Raw genomic sequence first — 17229 nt, 5'->3', positions numbered from 1 at the left:
AATAATATACACCATCTAATTCCTTCAGCTCACTTCGAATATTTTGCCTCCATGTTGTGTAAATTTTCCTTTTTCCTATATATATTAGAAAAGATTACATAAATTCAAACTGTGGGCTAGATTGAAATGTGCTTAAAACCTCTTTTCCATAAAGAGACCCTACATATGAAACCCACTTTTTATATATTGCACTCGTCTCAAGTGGACTTTATAAAAAGTCTCATTCCATTACCTTACAGGATAAGCAATATTTTGAATACTTAAATTGAATTGAACACTTCATATACTAATTTAGGTGTTAAACATCGGAGTGTGTCTGTCTTGACACCACATCAGTATGAATTCTCTTGTAGATCAACTCAAAAAATTCCTCGAGTCGAAAGAGTTTTATTTGGATACAAGCAACCTTGGTGAGTTATGCACGCCAACTTATACTATTGTTAATTATAAGTCCATTGAACAAACACGGGATTACACAAGCCTTGATTTTTGTAGCCCATCTTCCCAATCTACCTACAAGATTATTATTAACTATATTGTGGATCATCCAAAATCATATGACCTTCTATCATATATTGGACTTTACATTCTGCAAGAGTGCACAGTCATACTTTAGAAGCTAAACTAGCTAATTAAAATAGGGTATCTTGAACAATTTCAATAATGGAGGATCATTATATGTACTAGGTAATAGGACACCGACTTCCTATTCCTTTGAACAAAGATGGGACATTAAAATGTTACGAAAAACTTTTCTTCCATTCATTCATCATTGAGGTCATCAGTATAAGTTTCAAACTTGTGAGTCAAAGTCTCCATTTTTTTTTTCTTTTTTACACTATATGAGATGCAGAGAAATCGTACCTCTGATCTTAAAGCCAATAATATAAGTTTTATGTCAGCTGTTTTATATGCTCATATTGGCGAGTCAAAATATCCTTAAATTAGAGTAATTTTAATCATTTAATATACTCTCAACGCTCGATGTTGACCGTTCAAGAGCATAAAGATTGAATTTTCTTCCTTTCACATTTCATACAAGAAAAAAAAATATCATGGGAGAAATTTTAGAATTCAAAGACACAATTGTACAACCTAGAGAACAAATCCTATTCAAGTAAGTTCGTTGTCATGGTTTCCAAAAAGTACATGTATCAAATTCTTCCTCTTTTCATGTTAAAAAATACAGTCATATTCTTAATATCTTAGCTTACTATCCTCAATGGAAAGAATCTATTCTGTTCCCACTTTCAGAAGTCCAAAAAAAAAATCAATGGACATCTTCAAGTTCCATGCATCAGCTCTACCCTCCCTTTTTTTGGCCATTATATAGAGCAATTCCATCCCTCTGCCTTGTGCAATAAACCAAGGATTTCTTGTTCTGCATCATCTTCTCCTCTTCTTCTTATTTACCTCAAGCTTAGAAGTTGCAAAAATGGCTTCCAAGAGAATATTGAAGGAGCTTAAAGACTTGCAGAGAGACCCACCAACTTCTTGCAGTGCAGGTGATCAATTAGCGAAACTTTGAGTCTGCTTGATAATTTTTATGTTTCTGGTTCCTTTTATCTTGTTTTTCGGTTTTTGGAAACATAATGCTGTTTTTGTAATAGTTTGTGTTCTTGTTTTTCATTTTTCAAAAATGTTTCCAAAATTGTGTGGAAATTTTGAAATTAACAAAGAAGACCCCTTTTGATAATCGACTGTTTATTGAGTTTTTGTTTTTAAAACCTAAGTTTATAAATATAAAAACTACTTTCACCTATTATTGTTTATAATATGTTTTAGAAAACTAAAAATGAAATTGTTACCAGATGAATGTTAAAGTTTCTGTTTCCATAAAAAATTTGAAAGTAAAAAATAAAGGCTCATTTGATAATAGATTATTTTTTTTATTTTTGAAAATTAAGTTTATAAATACTACTTTCATCTATTTTGAAAATTATTGTTTTTTATTTATGTTTGAAAAGAACTAAAAAATAGAAATCGTTATTAAACAAGACCTATTAGTTTCTTGTTTACAATAAATATTATATTTTTTTTATCAATATTTTTACTTCTAATATGTATAATAAATAAACCATAAAATATTTAATTATTTTTTGTTTAAAACATATTTTCATGTGCAAAGTTTATGTTTTTTAATTTAAAATTTTCAAAAAACAAGACACGGGAAAATAGTTAACAAGCATATTTATATTCTTTTTAATAAAAAATAATTATCAAACAAAATTGTATTATTGTTTACTAAATAAATCGAAAACATGAAACAAGAAACGAAAAATGAATTCACCTATTTAATTTAATTAATTTATTTTTATTTTTTTATTGAAAAATTCTCTCCAAATTAAATATGAGTTTGTGTCATATGGTGCATTTTTCAGGTCCTGTGGCAGAGGATATGTTCCATTGGCAAGCAACCATTATCGGTCCAAGTGATAGCCCCTATTCTGGTGGTGTTTTTCTTGCTACCATTCATTTTCCTCCTGATTATCCTTTCAAACCTCCTAAGGTAAAGCCATCGCATGTGTTTTGACTTCAATATATGTAGTTTACGTTTAATTTGGTATATATTTTAGGGTCCGTTTGATAACAATCTACTTTTTAGCTTTACGTTTTTAAAATTAAGCGTCAAAAGATACTCTACTTTTACCTTTAGATTTCTTTAATTAAGTGGAAATATAGATCTAGATTTTCAACTTCTATTAATTGCAGGTTGCTTTTAGGACAAAGGTGTTTCATCCTAACATAAACAGTAATGGCAACATATGCTTGGATATTCTCAAGGAACATTGGAGTCCTGCCCTCACAATTTCAAAGGTAATGTTGTATTAGATAAACACCAAGTTCAATCTCAAAATCAATTGAACAAATGAGTAACTTACGTAATTGTCATAAAAATCGTGGATTCAAATTCTTGAGTCTGATCCGATGTGAGATTCTTAACATGTGTCCCTCAAGATGTTATGCTATTTGGGTTCATTATTGTTGAGTCAAGTCCCAATTTTTGGACCAAATATCCATTTGGATTACTTTATAAAAATTTTTGCCTAGATTTTGAAGACAATTCATCTTTTCGATAACAGATTGTTGATTCTCAACTCTTCATTCTAATTCGATTCGCGTTGAAACTCGAGAATGTTAAGCATACATAAACAAATCGAGTTAATTTTAATTGATTAACTAAATTTTGGTTTACTGCAGGTTTTGCTCTCAGTATGCTCCTTATTAACTGACCCAAACCCAGACGATCCATTGGTTCCTGAGATTGCTCATATGTGCAAGACTGACAAAGTCAAATATGAATCCACCGCTAGGAGCTGGACCCAGAAATATGCCATGGGTTAAAATTTTTTTACAAAAAAACCTCAATCTTTAAAAAATTAAAACACAACCAAATCCAATTTTTCTATAACTTTGTATTGATCGACTCCTTTATCCTTTTCTTCTTTCTTCATTTAGAAAATGTATTGAATGGCCTAAAACTTGGGCACTGTTGGCATCATATTTAAAACAATACATTTGCTTGGAATAATAATGATATTAATTATATAACAATGTGTCACTCAAAAATTTTTGGAGCTTTGAATATATNTATATATTATATATACAAATATTGTTGAAGTTATGCTTAGTTAATTCATAATTCCTGGTCAATTATTATACATTGGGGAGGGAGTTCTTGGAATTTAAAATATTATTTCTACTTGCAAGCTGCAATATTAGTAATGTGTATAATCATGTCATTTTTGTTTTAAAAATAATAAAATAAACACATTTTTGGTGAATGAAATATAATGCTCATTTAGTTTCTATATTTTTGAATTTGTAAGTTTTTCAACTTTAGTAAGTGATAATTTTAGTTCATCTATTTTATAATTTGAAATGATATAGGATGTGTTCGGCTGAATTTTTTTGTGTTTAATTTTGAAAAAAAAAGTCATTTTGGAAAAAGATTGACTTTTTGACAACCATTCAAAATAGTTTTTTAAAAAATGAGTTTATGAAAGAGGCACAAATGACCAAAATAAAATGGTGTTTTAAATAATGGCTAAACAAATGTTTCTTTGTGAAAATGACCAAATAACTAATTCTAATACTATTTGTGCATAAATGACCCAAATAAAATGATGTTTTAAAAATAGCCAAATAATTTATTTTTTGTGAAAAATGGAAACAACTAATTCTAATACTATTTCAAATTTAATAATAGACAAAACTATCCCTACTACCAAATCTTTATAATTATGGGGTATTTCAAACGAAAAATCTGACAACCTAAAATAAGATCTCATGAATTTGAATTTTGAATATAAGTCAATAAATAAATAAATCTATTTAAATTTAGTAAAAAAATCAATCTTATTTAGTTTTAAGAACCAATATCTAAAATAATATCAACCAAACAAAAATATTTTAAGGAACCTAATTAGAAATTAATGTTTGAAAACTAATAAAGTTATAGTGCTAGTTTCTAACATACTTAATTATAATTAGTAACTCAAAATTTAACCATAAATAAGTAGATACTTTGTATCCAAAATAGGTATCTAGTGGAAGTTTGCCCTATACTAAGCCCAATAAATATCAATTTAAACTTCGTCATATATTATTACACATATTAAAAGTAATTAAAATCCTTGTTAGCCTAAACCATGCAAACCAACTAACCACCCATGCTTATGATTTAGCCAATCGTAATGATAGTATCTCACTAAATAAAGCCTTATATTCACAATAATTATCAAATACCTTCTACTCATAAATACTTTTGTCCTATTTTGATAGACATACTAAAAATAATTTAAATATTTATTAGATTAAACCATGCAAATACCTCGTAGTAGGAAGAATCTTTATCATATTTTCTTTATATTAAAATTAACTTTCATCCCATCAATACTGTAATAGCTAAAATCTTCATAGTTACCCAAACACAAATACTATATATTAAAAAATCATCAAACATTAATTATCGATTGCAACAGTTATGACCTCTAATACACTAAGATTTGTTTAGATTAACTTTCTAAGTGTTTAAATAAGTGATTATGAGTGCAAAAAATAGTGTATAAAAACTTAGAAAGTCAATCCAAATGAACCCTAAATTTCATCACCACTACCCTATACACTTCCGTCTCCTCCACAATCTCCTATGCTATCTATTCATTCCAATTGACATTGATTTAAGTCCTCAATTCATCTTTTATCCCAATTCTCATCCATTTAGATTTCTTTTTAGAAAAAAAAACGTACATACATATTTACATACCTTATCGCCAATGGGTATGGTTCAATCCACATCCCAATACCTGCCACCATTACCACTAACTCTGGCAGCAACCACCCTCAAATGAGTAATTTTGCTGGTCATTATTTTAAATTATTATTTCTTTTTATTTTATGGTCATCGTTAAGAGTAATTTGACATTAATTAAAAAAAATTAATCTATAACAAACCAAATAAACTGGTATATAAAAATAACGAGTTGTCATACAAACAAACGCATAGCCTCTATGGTAAAAACTTTTGTAGGATTTAATAATAAAAAAAAGTTTATACATGTTAATTAATTAACTGATCAGATATCAAAAAATTTTATAAACTATAATAAGTTATTCCATATAAAAATCAACACATTTTATGATAGGGGACTAAATTATTAAAAATTTCAAAATATAGAGATTAAATGGTTAAAAAGTTTAACGACTAAATATGTTTTAACCTAAAAAACAACGCTAATAACAAGAAAAAAGACTTGGACATCGATACGATGGTGTCAAGTAATTTAGAGATCTTTTTTTTTAATTTAGAGGAGTAAAAACTTTGTTATGTGAAAATGAGAACATATTTTGGATCATATATGATGTGGCAAGGAGAAAGAATCCTAATTACACACATCATTATGAATTGACATGTAATTTAATAAGAGCAAAAGAAATCAAACCAAATTGGTAATCGAATCGAACTGAATTGATTCAACTCGATTTGATATATAAAATTGTGAGGAAAGTTGATGAAAACGAAAAACGGAACCTTCCTAATCAGTGTATACTTTATTTATTTCTTGATTTAATGTTGTAATTTTTATTTTTTGTTTTTCAAACTCAACTGGCATAATAGTACGTGTCATCGACCAAGAGATATTTGGTTCAAATCTCTCACTCCTATTTTTCTAAAAAAAACTAAATTTTTATACAAATAAATCGTTAGAACAATATTTATGAATGTAACATAAAATTTTAATTTGAATATATGCGTATATAATTTTATTTTAGATTTAAAGAAATTTTCAAATGTTAATAAAAACTTAATATATATATATGTGTGTGTTTCTATTATTTATCTTATGAATTATTTTTCACGACAAAACGTGTATAAAAAAAAGATCAATACATGATTAGTTATATTGCAAAAGTGTTTATTTCTAAGAGAGTGCATATTCAATATACTTACCTACTTCAATGCAAAATTTAGATGTGTTTCAATGAAGGAGCTAAAGACAACTCATTACTAGTGTTATTTGTTGTAGCTACCCAAACTAAGTTTTGTTATGTAGTTGTGGCTAATTCTTGTTATATAAATGGAAGGCTTGTGCCTATAAAAGGATATGTGTGCTTTTAGATGATCATCAAATAAATCCTATTTCTTGCAAAACTTCCTTCTCTTATTAGAAAAAACTTCATTGTTGTGTTATTTATAAGCTCTCGGACGAAGTTCGCTCTCTCTTGCATAAGGTGTCGAACCCCTAACTAGTAGGCACACTAAACAAGAGTTTGAATCGATTCGTTTGGTTTCATATATGAAAAGAGCAAATTGAAAGAAATACTTTTAGAAATTAGAAACCGATCGGTTTGGTTTCGTTTGATTCTTCTTCTTTTTCATCATATGGCTTGTTTTCTTGTCAAGTGTAGGGTATCACATCAAGTGCCAAAAATTCGTAAAGATGGTAGTAATAGAAAGGCAAGGAAAAGCCAAAGAGATGGTATTGTTGTTGGCGAGGTGCCTACAACGATGAAGAACAAGAAATGGCATCGACAAAGACAGGTAGGCGGTAAAGAGCGAAAAATGGTGTCGTCGTCAAGATTGCGACGATCACAAAGAGGGAATGAGTTGGGCGGCTGGCTTGCAGCCTGGTTGGAAGAGGCCGAAGGAGAAAGAGAGAGAGATGAAATTAAAGAGTTGGAGAAGGCCTCCAAAGGCTAAAGAAAAATTGAAAAAGCCCTTTAAAAAACTTTTACTTAAAGTGATGGTTTGTATTATTTTTTTTAAAACATTCTTTTTAAAAGGGATATTTGTGAGCTATATCACTTATATCCCTTTTAACCAATAATATTTATTCAATGATTGAATTATAAATTTTGGATCAAATTTTTAATTTTATGTATCGTGCCTTATAAATTTCTCTCAAACCTTTTCAATACAAAGTTGTCAAATTTAAAAACTGAAAATTCTATAGACATTTGCAAAAATTTTTACCTGTTAGACACAAAATTTGATAGTTTAAATACCTATCAAATTTAAAATTTGTTATACCCACCGCAATTATCTCTCTTGGTCCTCAAACTCCCAACAAATTTTTAAAAAGCACTCCAAAAGTTGGGGATTCAAGGAAATTTTATCTTAATTAAGTAAAAAAAAAAAATAAGTCTTGTTAAAATAAAATCAAAAGTTAAAATTCTTAAACCTAATTAAAAACTAAACTTACCTTATATACAAACTAAACTCTACATACTCGGAATAGAAAAGTATCAAACAATTTCCTCAATATATATATATATATCAAACAACAATAAAGTAGAAGCTACAAAGATATGGTATTTAATTGTCCCTCTTCGATAAAAAAATTAAACTATTCCACTTCCTCTTTCATAAACGTTTTGAAATTATTCATGACTTGAAACAATATGTCGATAATTTAGGACAATGCATGCATTAATTTTTTTCTTATCTAAGTCTTTGTCACACCATTTCAAGTCCAATTTCCATTCAGATTTCTAAAAGATTTCTATTCCAAAAGTACTTTTAAAACGTATTTATAAAAATTGATGATAATATTACAACTTCTTAAATAAAGTTCAATTTTTTTATAAAAAAAAGGACAAAGTTTAAGAGTATTTTGTTTTTTATAATTTAATATATATAAATTAATAAAAAAATTAAAATTTGTAGAAAAAATATATTTTTTCTAAGTAAAAAATAGATTTAAGAAAATATAATATAAAAGATCACTCATATTAATAAAGCTCGTTGCTATTCATTTGATTCCAATATTTCCCTTTAATATTATATGTTAATCACAATATACATGAATTGTCTTATATATATGTGAGAGTTATGGGTTAATGATTTTAAAACAAAATTTTATTAGATAGTTTAAATTAGTTCATTTATAAAAGTTTCAATTTTAATTTATTCAACTTTTAGTTTGTATTTTTTATTAATTTTCGACTAAGATTCAGAGCATAAATTTATTATTTTTATTTTTGTGTCCAAATTTTAAGATTATGTAAACTTTAAAAGACACATATGTGACATCATTCATGTAAATTGACTTGACGGTTGTGGAGTAAAAATTGATTAACATGCAATTAATTTTAATGGTATATTTTGGGATGAAATGGCATAACAACGATCCTAATCTTCTATGTATATAATAATAATTTATAAACAATATCATCCAAGTCTTTTAATTTTTATACATCAATTATCATCCTTTATTTCAACACAAAAGATTTGTTGAGAAAATTTTTAAAGTTTAAGAGAATTTTTTACAATAAATTTCAAATTTCAAACAAGATAAAAATGCATCGACGATTAAAATAAAATCAATTGTGTTATATTCATTGAAGTGGAAACTTTACAAGTATTAACTATAGGTCAAAAAGAAACTACCGCTAACACATGGTAACTTATACCATTTGTTGATGTCAAAATTTGGACAAATAAAGTGGTCTAACCTTAAAATGGCAATAATGGTAAATTTGTATTTTTTTTTTTTTTTTTTTTTTTTGAAGAAGATCACCAATAAGTTAACAAGAAATACACACTGATGGACTATAGGTCATACATGTTTCGATGCCTAAGTCAAAAAGTCTGAAGATTTTTTTTTACTACGTCGCTTTTACTCTTTAATCCTAAAATCATTCACAACTTCATTAATCTTATGATTCTTCTTAAATCATCCACTAAGTCATTAGGTCGTCTCCCTCCTATTTAGAGGCACTACCCAAAATAAAAGCCAATAACATAAATTTAAAAAATTTATTCAATTACTTGAAAAAAAAATAGAAAGTAGTATTCAAAAGAAAATTATATCATCGAATAGTTTTCCAGCACTCCCATCTCAACCTAACTAGACTTGAGAGCCAAACAATAGTATGATGGGCAAATTATGTGCTACCCTATTACAATATCTTAAATTGAGATTACAAAGCAACATCGATTTTAAAGATAGGATCTTTTTAATAACTAAAATTGTTTTAAGTTGAAACAAATTGAATTAAATGATTCTAACTTTTAGTTCAAAGATTTGATTATAGCAATCTTTATTGATGGAGTGATTTAGAGCTTTTGCAATATTCAAGAGCTTAATTGCAAAATTTCATAAATTTTGGGAGGTGGTTGGGTTCTAATTTTGAAAATTTCCCTTTAGTTTAGATTAGAGTGTTCCTTACCATCATTATAGAATTGTATCCCTATCTAGCTTAAGATATATAATTAACTTTATTGGGTTTTTTTTTTCCTAATCATGCTAAGAGAATTTTTCTTTTCCCCATAAGCCATAGACCATTATTTTCTTATTCTCCACTAATCAACTTCTTTATTTGGAAGAGAATATTTGAAAATTATAGGATTAGACTAATGAGTCTAGTCTTGAAAGGTAAAACATGTGCTCCTAGAGTATGAAAGAACATTTGCAAATTTTTAAAAATAAATAAATAAATAATAACCCCATTGTTTGAGTTACAAGTTTAAATATTGCCTAACTTGAGGGCTCTATTCATAAACTTCTACAAAGTTGGGTGTGATTACAAATTTTGTCCTATGATTTTAACATATTTTTTATTTAATAACTATGTTTAAAACTTTCATGGTTTGATTTTGTTTCACGTTAGTATTCTATGTCTTAAAATTATAATTTTAATCTCTATAATTTGCTAAGCCTTTGTAGATCATCTGTTTTGTTGCAATTCAAGATTATCTTAAAATGATCCTATGGATTATCAATTTTGTTTTGTGATAATATAAGATGTCGTAAAAATCTTAAAATGCCCTTATGGTAAGCATCTCAAAAGTTTTAGATGCCTCATGAAATATGAGTTTTTAAGATTCCGACATTCTATTCCTTTCTTTACCCCTTCTTTATATTCCCATAAATAAACGACGAAGTCATTCACAAACAACCATTTATTTACCTAAAAAAAAAATGTATACTAATTTCTTTCCATTGATTTTGCAGATTATTTGACTGTCATTAGTTTTTTTCATTATACAATCAATCGTTGGATCAATTTTCATTAGTTTTACAACTAGGTCGACTAACTTCGACATGAAACTAATTAGCCTTCTTTTATATACCCTAGTTAAAAATTCAAATCTCCACCTCACCCTAAATTTATAACTTGATCCGTTTTCATATATTTTATTTTATTTTATTTCTTATTTTTTTTTAAAAGGATCATAAATTTAATTAGAACTAAGTAAAGAAGGGAATGATTGAAATTTGTCACTTTTTTTACAATCATTTTTTAAAAATAATAATAAAAATAAAAATAAATAAAAGATGGGAACTATTTGACGGTCCTGATTTGATTCGACAACACACGAGAAGTCAGGCGGACCCACAAATGTCAGCTTCCCGTACTATTAAAAGCAGCGAATAATTCCCACTTTGATTATGAAATTACATTTCAGTCCTCCAAATACTTGTAAAATTACCTACAATGGCGGCCAATCAATAACAAACAAGAATTCTCTACCTCATTTATCAGAGAAAAAAAAAGTGACAAATTTTTAATGGAATTCCTGAACCCACTCTGCTTAATTTTGGCCCTTTCCCTTTCCCTTCCGCTGAATGTTCTTCAACAACGTGGTCTCCATGTGATTTCCTTCTTAGGGTTTCTCTTCTTAATCCCTTTTTCCTCCGATTTCCCAATTGGGTTTTCATTTTCCATGAAATGCTGTTTTTCCCTTTGATTTCTGTTCGATTGCATGCTTTCCTTTTCGCTTTAGAATGATTTTTGTGGTGGGTTTTCCTTTATCTGTGAGCATTGCCTTGTTTTTTGGTCCTTTTGATTAATGCTGCGGCGTGGTTTTTAGCAGACTCGTTGATTGTTCTTCGTTGATTGACGTTATTAGTGAAATTCCCTAGGTAAGTTTAGTGAGTTTTGTAATTGTGATTGATTATGGTCAAACCCCATTTGCCTTATTCGGTTAAGAAGCTTAGTTTTTGAATCGGAGTCCAGGAATTGGTAGCGTAGTTCAATATTTCATCCGTGTTGGTCTTGAATTTTTGTAATGGACGACGGGGAGCTTGATTTTTCGAATCAGGAAGTGTTTTCCAGCCCTAATATGGAGATTCCAAGTAGTTGTTCAATGGATAGTTTCTTTGATGAACTTCTCAAAGACACTCATACTTGTACTCATACACATACTTGCAATCCGCCCGGCCCTGATTACTCTCATACCCACACATGTTTTCATGTCCACACTAAAATTGTCCCTGCCCCATCCGAAGAAGACAAGGTTGTTACTGATGACACTGCAGAATCAACTGAGAAGAAGTCAAAGAAACGCCCATTGGGTAACCGTGAAGCTGTCCGTAAGTACCGTGAGAAAAAGAAGGCTAGGGCAGCCTCATTAGAGGACGAGGTTGTTAGATTGAGGGCTTTGAATCAGCATTTGATGAAGAGGTTGCAGGGGCAGGCAGCACTTGAGGCTGAGATTGCTAGGCTGAAGTGTTTGCTTGTGGATATTAGGGGCAGAATTGAAGGGGAGATTGGTTCTTTCCCTTACCAGAAAGCTGTTAATCCTAACTTGTCCAACGCCAACCCAAGCATCCCTGGTGCTTATGTGATGAACCCATGTAATATGCAATGTGAAGATCAGGTTTACTGCCTTCATCCCGGGGTCGATGGCAGCAGAAGCAGTGAAGGGGCTGTGATCAATGGACAAAGCTTTGGTGCTTGTGAATTTGAAAATCTTCAATGTTTGGCAAATCTTGACTCAGGATCGAAAGAGCTACCTGGGTGTGGAATAGGGAATGCAGTTTCGAATGATATTTCTTCAGGCACGACGAAAAAGAAAGGTGAAAACTGAAGCTTACATCTTCTATGATTATAATCCTTTCATTATATTTCTTTGTTCTCTCCTTGTTTGTTCTATGGTACATGTTTAAGGGTAATTTGATAGGAAAACTGTTTAAGAAGTATGGGCAATAGTCTATATATTAGACATGGTTGATTGCCATCTCCAACTTGCCGTTCTTTCTTTTTATATATAGTTTCAATTTACGAGTATGTTTTGATCCCTGTTTTCCTTTAATAGCACACTTAAGGTCAGATCTTGGAAGTATTAATTTGTGGATGCAAAATATAAAGGCTCATAACATTGAGATCGGTGTCCCAAATAGTTTGCTTAAATCCATGTATGACATTCTGTTTTAACTGTCTCTGTGATGTAATGTCCATATGAGGAATTGTCTGTGATTGTGAACTTGTCTATTCATCATCTCCAGTCATTGCACCATCACATGATTGAGGATTGTTCTGTGTAGAACCACAGATTGTAGACTCTTACACTAGAATAGCCTTGCAAGTTGCAAGTATATTAATTACCCCTGAACATATCATTCATGAATTTTGATTTTCTAAAGTAGAACAAAATGAGGAGTGTGAGAATCTGAACCTCCGACCTCAAGGAAAGAATACATGTTAATTACTATAAAGCTGCTCATGTTGGCATATATGAATTATGATTGAGAGTCTGATCTTATTTGTCCAAGTTTTTGAAAAGATTTCTTTTGTCCCACAAATGTGATCGCTTGGCCAAGCTCTGGTAAATAGAAAGTAGCACATTCGTGTGACATGTTGTAAGGCATTCTTATGAACTAGAAAATAGTGAAAAGAAAACATTAGTTACATGCCATAGCAGAATACAGTTGTTTGTACCTAGTATATTGACTGACGTGTTTATTCTACATTTCGTGTTTTTGTTTGGCCACTCTTTTTGTAAAAAGAAAACAGTGCCACCTGCTTACCACATTTGAGTGTGCCTTGTTCTAAGACTATGTGACCCTAACCTTTTTCACTTTTCTGATAGCAAAATAAAGTTTCACATTTTGCACCAACCAAGTGGCTTTGTGGATAAGTGATCTACCCAACTTTTTTCAGGATCATGAAAAGGAGATATTCCACAATGAATGGCCCATGATCTATTTGGAATAACTTTCTTGGTGCCTAAAAAATGGATTTTAAGTACTTTGAAAGTCATTCCAAATAGGCCTTTAATCATATGCTTGCTATGAAAGTAATTGGTTGTTTCTTTACAAGCTGTAACTCTCATTTTGTCATTTGTTTATTAGGAGGAAACCGTAAAGAGACATGGACCTGATGGACAGATCAATCAAACGTGAACATCTTCATCCTGTCCGTGCCTGCGGGGTGGTGCATACCGTGATCAATAAGTGTATTGTCATGTGATTGCAACATTTGATTATCTTCTCGTTATCGACCTTCTCCTGGACCCATTTGAGGTACTCGAAATGGCGATGCTTCTTCATTCGTGGTACTCCGGGTTCTATACACATCTTCAAATGTTGAGGAGTGTAAGTGAGTAGAGCATGGCAGAGTTATAATGAATGAAAGTAGGGCAAAAGTGAATTGGCTCCAAATGGGGCTGGAACAATATTTCATTTTGGCCTTCTCTCTATAAGACTAACAGAAGGCAGTGTCAAGTTATATTGGTTTTGTTCTCTATTTGATTACAGTATTTTTTCTAAGAATTTTTTAAAGAATTTTTTTCTTTCTAAGAATTTTTTAAAGAATTTTTTAAAGAACAATAAGCTTTCTAAGAATTTTTTTCTTCAGTGCAGTTCTTTTTCTTCCTTTTTTTAAAAAATAATTACTTAAGGTGTTTGATAAATGATAACCACTATTAACTTTCCATAATGATTTATTTGATATTAAGTTTTTTTTCCCAACCATGGAATAATTGTCAAATGAAAATTGTTTTGGAATAAAATATCATTTTGGCTCTTCAACTTGGAGGTTTGTTTAATTTTAGTTCTTTACTCTTTGTTTATGGTGAATGAACTTTTTTGAGAAAAAAAGGAAAAAAGAATTTGAAGGTTTCTTTAATTTTAGTCCTTCACTTTTCTATTGACTCTACTTATGGTGAACTTTTTCAAGGGGGAAAAAACATTTTTTTAAAAAAGGAAAAAAAAAAAAAAGAAACTTCAAATTAAAATAAAGACCTCAAAATTGAATAAAAGTGAAGTAACTAAATTTATGAGGACTAAAATGGAATGAGGATCACAATCAAAATAGTATTTTATTCTATTTTCCGATTCCCTCATCACATTGATAGAAATGGCCAACAAAAATAGATGAAGATCAAGAAATATGCGCGTTTGGCAGATAACTAGAGTTATCTATTTTTGCAATCAGTTTAGAGCATTGTTTTCAGTGAAGTGAAAGAGGATAATAGGCAAATTAGTACTGTGTTGGTAATTGAGAAAATCTTTGTCCAAACAGCAACAAAAACATAAAATACACTGATACAAGCGACACAAGAAGAAGATGACAACAACCTAATATTATCTGAAAACCTAGATAAATAAGTTGAGCAATAGATCTAATAAAAACCTTTAAGATAAATAAGTTGAGAAATGGATCTAATAAACTTTGGGTAGTAAATGTCATCGGTAAATACTTTTGGCCATTTGCCAAACCTGAACTGAATTATCTTCAGCCACGCTTGAAATGACCCATGGCTCATTGCTGTTCCAACTGAAGTCTGATATTTTAGTCTTGTGTCCTCCATGTGAAAACAACAGCTCTGGAGGCCCATCTTCAGCATCTCCATCTTGCTCATTTCCTATATTGTTTAGATCCCACACCATCAACCTTCTATCATCACCAGAAGATGCCAACACTGTTTCATGATTCGGATCCCACTCCACTTGAAACACTCCCTCCCTGTCACCAGCAACTATAAGTCTAACACTTTTTCCAAATAACTTTTTAAGCACTTAGAAAGTCATTCCGAATAGAATATTAATTTAACAACCACACAGGAGTTAACGCTTAAAGAAACAATCACAAACTGATAATCACATCACAGTTTCTTCATTTAATATATTATGACTGATGATCTAAAGACAGGTAGAGACATACGTGTGGCTGCTAAGAGCGTGCAGTGGTTCAGCGAGCTTCCGCAGATCAAACAGACCCACCGTGGTATCTGATGACGCCGTTGCTAAAATCCATTCATTATATGGATTGAAAGAAACATAGTTCACCTGTAATCCATTGGAACGGAAAGTTTGTGTCAATAGAACTAAAGAGTGAATGTAAAAATTAGTATTTTTCACTTCATCCAGGGACAAGGAAAGGGGTTGTTATGCTCCTCAGAGATATAATTCTGACTCAGGACTACAAAATCTTAACCAACCGATGATTCCATAGCCTAAGCTACGGTAACCGTCCAATCATACATCAATATAAGAGAAGGCGTAAGAAGGTCATATCAGAGGGGACAATTCAGCTATGTAATTGAGGGGAGGGCTGGGGGGCCTAGGAAAAGAAATGTTGTTAGCAGAATCTGTCATGCATCCAAGATCAAGCGTGATTTCATTATTTCATTGAAAAATATGTGCTCTCGAGATAAATTGTAATGAAGGTGAGTGAAAGAGCCACTTACATAGTGTTAAGAAAAGGTTCAAAATAGCATTACCTCCTCCTCGTGAGCTCGAACAGAATCCACAGATTTGTTTGTGCGCAAATCCCATATCACCAACAAGCAATCATCGCCTACAGATCCGAACAAGTTCTCATTCTTCAAATGCCATGACACGTCACCGACGACGCTTTCATGAGCCTGAATATGGAAACAGAAACACCATTCAAAAGAAAGTCTAAAAACAACAGCCCCAAATCAAGACGCAGCAAGTTCAGTCCCAAAAAATTACCTCATAAACGTGCATTGCATCAAGCACATTCTTGTCGGCCATGGAAGACACGTCCCACAAACAGATTTTCTGATCATTTGAGCCACTTAAGAGGTAACCCTCCTTAAACGGGCTCCAAGATAATCCATAACCCTCTTTATCATGACCCCTCAATCTCAAATCAGGATCGCACTCAGCTCCCTGAGCCTTCTCCCCGTGTTTAGCACAATTGAAAACATACACCTCGCAACCACTCGTTTTTGAACCAACAATTTCTGGGCTCTGCGGCATGCATCGCGCTCTATTCACCTCCCCTTCAACACGTATCTTCTGGGTTATCTCTATCTACCAAAACCCAACACAAAACACTACAAAATTTCAGCTAGACATTTCATCAAACACCTAGTACGCAGTGAGCAACAATTCATCACTTACCTTTGGCATAATGGGGTTTTCCCCACTAATGTCGATTCTGGTTTCGGATGCTTTGACGGGCAAAATAGCATCGGCCACCATGAGGAAATTGGGAACGTCCTCCGATGTGTGGGTTCCAAGGACGAGCTTGTGGACGGCGAGAGATGGGTTGGCCTGGTGAGGAAATGGGGCGGATGGAACCCAATCGACGGTGAGAGATGGCCATTCAAGCGAGTGGGAAATGAGAAGATCGTACAAGTATGGAGAGTTCTTCTTCCAGATGGAGAATTCCTCCACCACTTCGTCGACACCGCCATCTTGTTCTGCCGCCATTGTTCTTTCTCCGATTCCAACTGAGCTTCGTGAAACCCTTTTCCCGCTAAAATTCTTGGGCTTCCATGAAGATGGCGCGCTTTATATAGAACGACAGATTTGAACAATTTGGGCCGTTGATGAGATTAGCAAGCTCACACCACCATTCAAGTAAATTACATTGGGCCGACTAGATTTTTAGAAGACTAACAAATGTTAAAAAGTTTAATTTAGAAAAATTGCAAAAATGTTTCAAAATTGTAAAAATAGCCAAACGAATTTAAATAATAGAAAGTACAAATTGATAAATGATCAAATTATCCCAAAGACTAAC

At 31.4% G+C, this 17229-nt stretch overlaps 3 protein-coding genes across 3 annotated transcripts; 2 read left to right on the top strand and 1 right to left on the bottom strand.

Moving 5' to 3' along the window:
* The first annotated feature begins 1330 nt into the window (after positions 1-1330).
* On the top strand, positions 1331-3555 carry LOC120077508 (ubiquitin-conjugating enzyme E2 28-like). Its single transcript, XM_039031418.1, has 4 exons — positions 1331-1505; positions 2382-2509; positions 2713-2817; positions 3202-3555. The coding sequence occupies exons 1-4, from the start codon at positions 1436-1438 to the stop codon at positions 3343-3345; spliced, it is 447 nt and encodes a 148-aa protein (XP_038887346.1). The 5' UTR covers positions 1331-1435; the 3' UTR covers positions 3346-3555.
* Positions 3556-10987: 7432 nt separating this feature from the next.
* On the top strand, positions 10988-13982 carry LOC120077824 (basic leucine zipper 23-like). The gene is made up of 2 exons (XM_039031886.1): positions 10988-12308; positions 13584-13982. Exons 1-2 carry the CDS (start codon positions 11519-11521, stop codon positions 13610-13612), a joined length of 819 nt encoding a protein of 272 aa, XP_038887814.1. The 5' UTR covers positions 10988-11518; the 3' UTR covers positions 13613-13982.
* A 721-nt stretch (positions 13983-14703) lies between these two features.
* Positions 14704-16989, bottom strand: LOC120077823 (WD-40 repeat-containing protein MSI2-like). The gene is made up of 5 exons (XM_039031885.1): positions 16605-16989; positions 16191-16514; positions 15956-16099; positions 15397-15521; positions 14704-15198 (listed from the first exon to the last, which is right to left on the bottom strand). The coding sequence occupies exons 1-5, from the start codon at positions 16914-16916 to the stop codon at positions 14919-14921; spliced, it is 1185 nt and encodes a 394-aa protein (XP_038887813.1). The 5' UTR covers positions 16917-16989; the 3' UTR covers positions 14704-14918.
* Positions 16990-17229: the final 240 nt, after the last annotated feature.

The sequence above is a fragment of the Benincasa hispida genome, chromosome 5, assembly GCF_009727055.1.
Source record: "Benincasa hispida cultivar B227 chromosome 5, ASM972705v1, whole genome shotgun sequence".
In the NCBI taxonomy this organism is placed as follows: domain Eukaryota; kingdom Viridiplantae; phylum Streptophyta; class Magnoliopsida; order Cucurbitales; family Cucurbitaceae; genus Benincasa; species Benincasa hispida.
The sequence above is the reverse complement of the archived record's forward strand: the minus strand, read 5'-3'. Positions and strand labels throughout refer to the sequence as shown.